Below are 8,660 nucleotides of genomic sequence, written 5' to 3'. Positions count from 1 at the left end.
AAAAAAAAAAAAAAAAAAAGAAACCACTTGCTTTCCCAACCACTGTCTCCATTCCCAGCCTCAACAACTCATTTCTCTGGTCTTAAAAAGAAACCGTTAAAGCGTATCCTGTAACTCAACACAAACACCTCTCTCCCACAGCTTGGTAAACAAGGAGCCTCAGATTCTGTTCTCAGGAAGATATCACCATTATTATGTACAAAGGAAAAAAATTAATGTGAGTTATTTTCCTACTGCAACATATTCAATGTCTTTCCTCCCATCTAATGTGGAAGAGAACCTGTGGGTAAAGAGCTTGATTTATTTCTGGTATAGGAGTTTCCTCTTCCTCTTCAACTTTCTACTTCTCCCCTGCCATCCAGACGTTTTTATTCTTGGAAGTCTTCCATGGTTATTATTATTTAGCTGCTTAATGAACTGTTAAAAGACTTGCATTCAGGAATCATCAAATTACTGTCTTTTTAGATTATTTGCTCTAACCGCAATAGAGAAGGTCTTTGTGCAGAAAGAGTTAATCTACAATAGCAATGAAAGCTAATTCTCAGGAGAGAATTTAAAGCAAGTGTCCTCCAGTGGAGAGGCAGCTCCAGACCAGGCCACTGGTGTGGGAGTTAACTCTTTCTCTTCTGCAGCCCTAGGATGCTCAGCCAGGCCCCAGAGATGACCATTTTAAAGCAGAAGTAAAAGGCTTGTATTCTCCTTGCGATATCCTGGGTTTTGACAGTTAAAGCATGTGCTGTACCATGGTTTTTATGCCTGTGCATTTTTGATTTACATACATACACATACGCAAGAGGGCAAAAATATCAAGAATTGACTCCTTTTCTGATAAGAATCTGTTTGGGTTTTATAAATAAAGAAAGCAAACTATTTCTTTCCAATGGTGCAGTTAAAATTTTAATGTTATTTTATAATAAAATATCTTCAAATAAATGAGGCATTTAAAAATGTAACTGCATGTCTAAGTTTCCCAGAAATAAGGAAGAGACCCCTTGTTCTTAATTCCTAAGTGAAATATATCATTTTATCCTCCTTCCTCTCCCTAGAAGGGTGCCAGCTAATTTTTCAAGTAATAATTCAACATCAGTATTAAGAAAATTGATGACCTAGTGATGTACAAAAACGAGTTTTGAAAAGAATAAGGAATATCTTTGCTTCAAATTTTAAATATTTACTATCAGCTCAAAATCTTTTGCCGTCAAATGCTTTTCTTTCTTCTTATAAGAAATGTAGATAGTCTCATATTGAGCAATTTCAAGAGAATTTGAAATTTAAGAGATTAGATAAAAGAAAGTGGTGTAACGTACAATTAGCCCTCAGAGTGAATGAACAAAGAAGAATGCCCAGGTAACCTGCAGGTGGTTCCTAAGCTCTGACCCCTAACCTCAGCGTTCCAGGTGAAAGTTTCTTTCACCTCTCTTTTGAGGGTTAACGGTCTAGATTTTTGTTGACCAGTTCCTTTCACTGTCCTTGTAGAAAAAGTTTTCCCTGATGTGAGTCATATTCGGATCCAATCTGGAAAGCTGAGCAGATAAGGTGTCAGAACTTCTCATTTGGAACAGGCTGTTTTGTTTTGTTTTTTGTTTAAAGGCTTTGATCTGTATCCTGGGACTGAACTTTCCAGTCATTCATCTTCCAGAATTTCAAGTGTGGGATTGGGTTGTCGGTTGATTTGACGTCACGAAGACACAGTTTGAATGCCTCCATTTGATTTTGTGCTTTCAAAACATCTTTAGGGACCTGGAGATTTGGGGACGTCTGTACCATATGGTCTCAATAAGGTGATAGATTTTCAGATTCTGGGAGTTGGCAGGAAAGGGAAAGGACTGAATTAGAGGCAGGATGGGGAAGTTAAGTGCCTTGGCCTAACTCATTCATGCAAACTCTGCAGGCATGCTTTTCCATAGGATCATTTTGGCAAAGGTTTGTGTGCCCATCCTTGTGTCCTCACAAGCACAGAAGTTGCTGTTCTTTCGAAAGTATTGAGACATCACTAGATACTTGACGGTTTTCAGATTAGACCTCCGGCTTGGGGTCGGGGGGGGGGGCTCCACCTTTTGCGAAAAGAGAACTGAACAGAAAGATTCCAGCTGAGGGGTGCTAAACACAGCAGGGCAGACTTTTAACGGAAAGTCGATGGCTTTAAAGAGGAGTAAACACCAAAGATGCAATAAAACAAAGCCTGGTGTATATAAACCAAGAGGACAGGCATGTCCGGGAGACAAGGGTTGGGAAATCCTACGAAAGCCACTTCGATGGAGCTAGTCGAACTGAGGAATGGTACCTTGATCTTCGGTCTTAGATTTCACGTTCAGGAGCCTAGCATCCAGTTCGGTTTGTGTCCTGCTGCCTAAGCAAAGAGTTTGCCAGCCCATCGCCTCCAGAGAGGAAGCTTATTTTCTTTTGTATTTCGGGGTATCTGTCTCCCCAGGACCAGCGAAACGCCACGAGGCTGGCCGACTTGCTGGCTCTCGGTCCCGTGGGAGCAGCCGCTGCAGGCGAGCGGGTGGGCGGGGCGCCGGCGTCTCCAGCGCGCAGAGGGTTAAAGCGTCAGGGGCGGCGCGGGGAGGCGGGAGGGGGCGGCCGGGCTCCCGGGCTGAGAGCGCCGCGGCCGCAGACAGCAGCGGGTTAAGAGCCGCCCGCGCCGACAGAGCTGAGCCCGGCCGCCGCTCCGAGCTCGCATTCGGATCCGCTAGAGCAGGAAGATGGCGACGGACGGCGCGAGCTGCGAGCCCGACTTGTCCCGCGCCCTGGACGACCCAGCGGGGGCCACGGCGGAGGCCGCGGTAACCGAGTTCCCTGGGCTCCCGGAACGGTGTAGACACGGGCTGGGGGTGGTGCCCCGATCCCCGCTGGACACTCCCCGGGGGATGCCCCGTCCTTCCCTGGAGTGCCCCCTTACTTCCTCGGGGTTCCATTTCCTTCCCTGAGGCATTCCTTCCCAGGGTTTCCCCTTCCTTCTCCAGGGTACCCCCTTCCTGGTGTGCCTCTACCATGGATACCCCTTCGTTCCCCGGGGTGTGCCCTTCGAATGCACCTTCCCTAGGGTGCCCGCTTCCCTGGCGGGTTTGAGTGGGGCGACAACTAACCCTCCCAAGGTGCTAGGGGTCCGTCGGTCCTTCTGGAGCTTCCCGCAGGCGTCCTTAGTGACCCCTTTGCCCACTCGTGGGGTGCTCAGGGAGGATCTCAGCCCCCATTGTTCAGCTCTGCCAGACGGGAGCAAATGCTAGTCTCGGGGTGCCTGACACCTCTCGGGACACCTGGGGAAGCAGTGAGGAGAAGGTGAACCGTCGCTAGGCAAATGTGGAGAGATGCTCTTTGTGTGTGTGGGTTCGTGTGTCTTGGGGCGGCCGGTGGGAGAGGCCCCGCGCCCAGCTGTGGGCGCTGCTGCAACTGAGTGCCAGCACTTTGGGTCCTAGCTGCCTGCTGCTCGGTCGTTGGTAGGGACGTTCTTCCCTAGGCGAAGCTGGATCGAGCTGGAGTTTCTGAATCTGGTGTCAACACATCGCTCCCCTTCCTTAAACGTGCTCACTTGCTTAGGCATATACCTGCTCCCTTCTTTCATGCTCTGAATGACTGCATGCAGGCACCCGCGGGTGGTTCCCACTCTCTCCCTGCCCTGCTTGCGGGGGGGGGGGGGGTCTCAACCCACAAAGCCAAGTTGGAAAACATTCGCAGGTCTGGGAAGCAGCTTTTGCTAGAGCTGCAAAGGATCTGCAAAGAATGGAAGGTCTAGGAGCGCCTAGCAGTCTTGGCCAAATCCCGCAGCTCTCCCGGAGGATGGGACCCAGTGAGCTGAGCCAGGCATGGACGCTTTGTCCGTGTATCTCCCACCTCCAGATCCCAGTTCAGGTCTGGGCAACAGAGGGCAGGACCAACCAGGTGTAAACAACCGGGGCTGTCTAACTTCCTCCCACCTCTGGAGGTTGGGCTTGCTAGAATGAGAACGAAGAGCTCTGGAAGAAGGTGCTTGGGGCAAGAGCCACAAAAGGAGAATGGGAGGGTGGGTTACTAATTCCTACTGGTGAAAGTGGAAGACTATGAGCTAAAGCTTTTGGGAAAGTTGAGTTTTTCGTTCCTTACTAATAAGAACTTTAAAAATATTTTAAGTGAAACCTTTCCACTTGCGAATTACTTTCGTTCTGTGGGGGACAACGAAGAAAGTGACTATCAAAGCACAAGTCTCGCTGGAAAGTATTGAGTGTCCTGTTCTCCCTGAGGAAAAGGAAGACAGTGGAGGTGTGGGGGAAACTTGCTTCTTCTCCCTCAGGAAGGTGGATAGTTTGTTTAATCTACTTAGGATACACTGCTTTGTACCTGCATGCTATTTCAACCACCAGACAAACCAACGCAAGCATGCGGTTTATGTGCGGTATGTAAGATTGTAAACAAAGTTGCATCCTCAATAATAAGTCTGTGCCAACAAGGTCAGTGTTCCTGTCGTCTGTTTAAAATGTCAGGAGCCTGATTCAAATGCTGATAAGCTGGCAGCTTGATTATTTTACTCTTGTAAGGGAGAATAATCAGGCAAAAATCTCCCTGGATAGGACCTCCTACATTATTCCCATGCTGTAGGCTTCCAACATACAGTAACAGCACTGAGCTTTTTGAATGTGGTTACTTTTTATTCAGTAAAACTGGGCTTTATTTTTTTAAAAATAGTTTGGACTTAAAAAGGGAACTCTAACATTAGCTACTTGAGTACAGGCATATTCATTTATTTATTTATTTTATTTTGAGGGTCACATGTAGCTAAGGCTTATCATGAACTCCTGATCCCCCTAACTCTGTTTCTACTGAAGCTCTGGGATTAGTGGCCCTTAGCACCACCCGACTTGGCCTCAGGCTTTTATCATCATCATCATCATCATTGTCATTATTATTATTGTTATTATAAAAAAGCTAGTTAGAGAAACCCTGTTTGTCATACTTGTTTTTCATCTAATGGTTAAAAAACTAAAGATATATTTTGCCAGCAAAAGCCTTAATATATTTTTTTAATTATAGTGAGCAATTCTCTTTTTTTGCCTTGTAGAGATTTATCCCATTTCAAATTGGTTTACATCTTGTGGAATTTTATATATACATTTGGCAGATTCAAGCTGGTGAGGCCGCCAAAGCAGTGGGCTATTTTTGAAAGTGCATGTTTTTAGAGGGTTTTTTTTTTAAAAAAAATTCTATTTAGATTGTTGCTTAGGAACCGGTTTAATTTATAGTTTGCAGTTTAATATAATTTCCAGTGGAGTGTTTTAAATTTAGTTTGTTATCCTTGTTCTTCACTGTTTAAATCCTGAAAGCACCTCGAGTATGTAGCTGGGTAACAGCTACATTATTCGATAGGATCATACTAATAGTCTATTTTGTGGTCCATGCAGGAAGCCTGGGTTATTTTCAGTACCTTAGCCAAATGCGATGACTTTTATAGGCCATATTGCTATTTCTGCCCAGAATATAACCCTTATGGTAGGCAGTATGGAAAACAGAAATCTGCTTTTTATTGTCGCTGGAATTTGGGAGTGAGAAGAAAATGGAGATCCATTTAGAGCTGTATTTGGGGAGGCAACTAGCTTTCTCTTCCCCCCTGGGATTTCCGGATTGGCTGATATGCAAAGCGTAGGTATAGATCTTGCTGCGACAGTGAAAACCCTGACATTGTTTCCGTTAAAAATTGCACATCAGTGTTAAATTTAATGAATGGCCCCTTGAAAATTTTGTCTTCTAGGTAACATTATTGAATCTGAATGCAATAAAACGGATCTTCTTAGCCCATTTCGCTTTTGATTCTCGACAAAGTGAAATTGTAGCTATAGAGCAGCTGTTGAATATTGAAAGTTTGATAGAATAATTTGAGGAGGGAGTAACATGAACTGAGCACACATCACTCACCAGTCGTGAAGGTGGAAGCATCGTGGGTAGCATCTTTACTGCTGCCTTTAACCCCTTAAAGCATGACTGTAGTAGGCTTGTAGTACCCCGAAAAATCAAATCATGACAGACATAAGAATGTGGAGACAAGTTTTAGAAATAATAATCAGAGAGAGGGCTCCTTGTGGAAGGATCTGGAAATCTTTTCTGAAAGGCTCTAAAAATGTTCCACCGTGGAGGACATTGGCCTTCAGGGAAAGGTTATGAACAGGGATGTCAGGGAGTGGTGCGCACCCACGGCTGATTTTTGAGGTTCCTTCACAAATGTCCTATGTCATAGGCTCTCAAAGATGAGATGACATGGTCTCGGCTATAGCACTGAGAAACTAGCTTAGGCTTTGAGAGATTAGAGTGAGGGTGGTTCACACACTGTTAGATTTTAAACAACGGCTTGCATATTTCTGTTTGCACCTGTTTTTATTGCCGTTGGCACTCTTGTTAAATTTGTCATAGGAGCAATTTTGTGTTAAGAAAAGCATTTGCCCCATTTGTGGTCAAATCTATACCAAAGCTAAATAACAGTTCCATTTTCTCGTGTTTCCCATATGTCTATGCATTGAGAACGCATTTTTTTTGTGGCATTAGTTCCTCTCCCGCAACAACAGATACAAGCCGTTGTTGACCATGTGGCCATCAAGGCTGAGGCCTGGAGAGAGCAGAACCCTTCAAGGAGAGTTGTATGAACTGACTTGTTAAATGAGACTCATTAGAAGCTGTTCTAATACTTAATGTTGATCAGCTAATTGGAAAATATACTGTGTTACAAGATTATCATGCAGCTGTTGGTCTGTGGTGGTTTATGGCAGTTACTGTTGCAGACGTTTGGGGCCTTGAATGAACAGACTGACTTTCTTGCCATCTCTCTTTTTCAATGCTGAAGTTTGGACATGATAGACAAGAGCTCTGCCACTGAGCTACATCTTCATTTCCTTTGGACTTCAGTTTTGAAACATCCATTTCTTACTGTCCAGTGGAAGGGTGGTACACATGCCACAGCTCATGTGTGGAGGTCAGAGCACAGCCCTGTGGAGTTGGTCGTCTCCTTCCATATCAGTGTGGAATCTGGTGATCAAATTCGTGTCCTCGGGCTTTGGAGACAAGTGCTTCTATCTGCCAAACCCAGTTTTCATTTCTATATTTGCTCCGTTAAAATTGCTTTTCTCAGTGGCATATCAACTGCTTTCCAGATTTCTGTATTCAAAATTTGATTTTTCCACATGATTAGTGCTCTTTTCAATTCCCTATCTCACTCTGACGACTGAGGCTGGAGACGGAATGGTCATAAGATGGTGTCATGCTACTCCCTTCTGGAACATTTCCAACACTGAAGTCAAAGCTATGTCACTCATTAGGATGTGGAGGAGGGGGATGGTTGACAGGATAAGAGAAATTCCAAGAGGTTTGGGCACTGGAAAAGACTGGGCAGGAAGGAGGAGAATAGGCAAGGCTTTGGAATAGTGGGCAGGGGCATGGAATGTGTGAATGGAATTTGTCTTTAAAAGCGCCTAGCTGGGGTAGAGCCATTTCCCTGCCCTTGCCTTATAGGTTCTTCTACCTCAGCTCATTTGAAAAGAGACTTTATTTGAAGACACCCGAGTAGATTTCTCCACTGATTCCCAGTTGTTAGCCTTATATAACAACAAAAATGGTCTGTCTGTCTTGGGCTGGAGTGATTTTGTAATCAGTGATGAACTTGAACATCACTCAAGAAAGCCCAACATTGTGACATGCATTTCCTCTAGGGAGGCAGAGACCGGAGGGTTTATTGGGTTTGACCAACTGATGTGGAATTCCCCTCTGTATGCTGTGAATACCCTTGGTTAATAAAGAGGCTGCTTTGGGCCTGTTGCAGTGCAGAATAGGGCAAGGCGAGAATTCCAAGCAGGTAGAAAAGGAGAGATTAGGCAGAGTCAAAGAGAAACTATGTAGCCCCTGCAGGAGATAGATGCCAAACATCAGACAGAACCTTACCGGTAGGCCACAACCACATGGCAATACACAGATGAATAGAAATTGTTTAATTTAAGGCATAAGAGCTAGCCAGTAAGAAGTGTGAGCTAATAGACTAAGCAGTGCTTTAATAATACAGTTTCTGTATGATTATTTCCGGTATGTCAGGCTGGAAAACCAACAAGCAGCCTCCGTCTATAGCCAGACATGGCCAGCCAGGCTCAATCTACTTGGTGTGGTTCAGACCAGCATTACACCTATCTCTATAAACAAGCTGCCAGCGCCCAAGGAGTGACACCCAAGGTTGGCCTTTAGTGTCTACACATAGGTGCATGCATGTATATTCTCTCTCTCTCTCTCTCTCTCTCTCTCTCTCTCTCTCTCTCCCTCCCTCCCTCCCTCCCTCCCTCCCCCCTCTCTCTCTCTTTCTCTCTCTCACTTTTCTTTTTAGGAGTTATTGGGGGGTAATGGGGATGGTAGAATTAATGATGAAGAATTGGTAACATTTTAGTTCTATCTGTTATAAATAAGTTATACAAAGACTACTAATGCCGTGTATGTCATGTTGTGGTCTATGTAGAAATGATGATTTGAGTGGAAAACATTTTCACTTTAAATAAATAGATACACTGGGGATCCATTGGAAAGCTATGGCAAATGCAGTATTTTTGGAGCGGGTACCAGGTTGTAAGTGATTTTGTTTTTGCATGTCTATATTTTGCCCCCAAAAGTAACAAGATGATACCAACGATGAAAGTTCTCCTTTGAAGGGGTTTAGTAATTCC

The 8,660-nt window shown here is 44.7% G+C and overlaps 1 protein-coding gene across 2 annotated transcripts in view; it reads left to right on the top strand.

Moving 5' to 3' along the window:
• Nucleotides 1-2,597: 2,597 nt before the first annotated feature.
• Nucleotides 2,598-8,660, top strand: part of Cttnbp2 (cortactin binding protein 2) — a 159,923-nt gene continuing 153,860 nt past the window's right edge. For both annotated transcript variants that reach the window (XM_026787506.1, XM_005363762.3), the window contains exon 1: nt 2,598-2,786. In XM_026787506.1, the coding sequence (XP_026643307.1) occupies nt 2,706-2,786 (81 nt within the window). In that variant the 5' untranslated portion in view covers nt 2,598-2,705. The remainder of the gene's footprint in view (nt 2,787-8,660) is intronic.

The sequence above is a fragment of the Microtus ochrogaster genome, linkage group LG10, assembly GCF_000317375.1.
Source record: "Microtus ochrogaster isolate Prairie Vole_2 linkage group LG10, MicOch1.0, whole genome shotgun sequence".
NCBI classification, from domain to species: domain Eukaryota; kingdom Metazoa; phylum Chordata; class Mammalia; order Rodentia; family Cricetidae; genus Microtus; species Microtus ochrogaster.
Note: the sequence above shows the minus strand (reverse complement) of the source record. Positions and strands in the feature narration are given on the sequence as shown.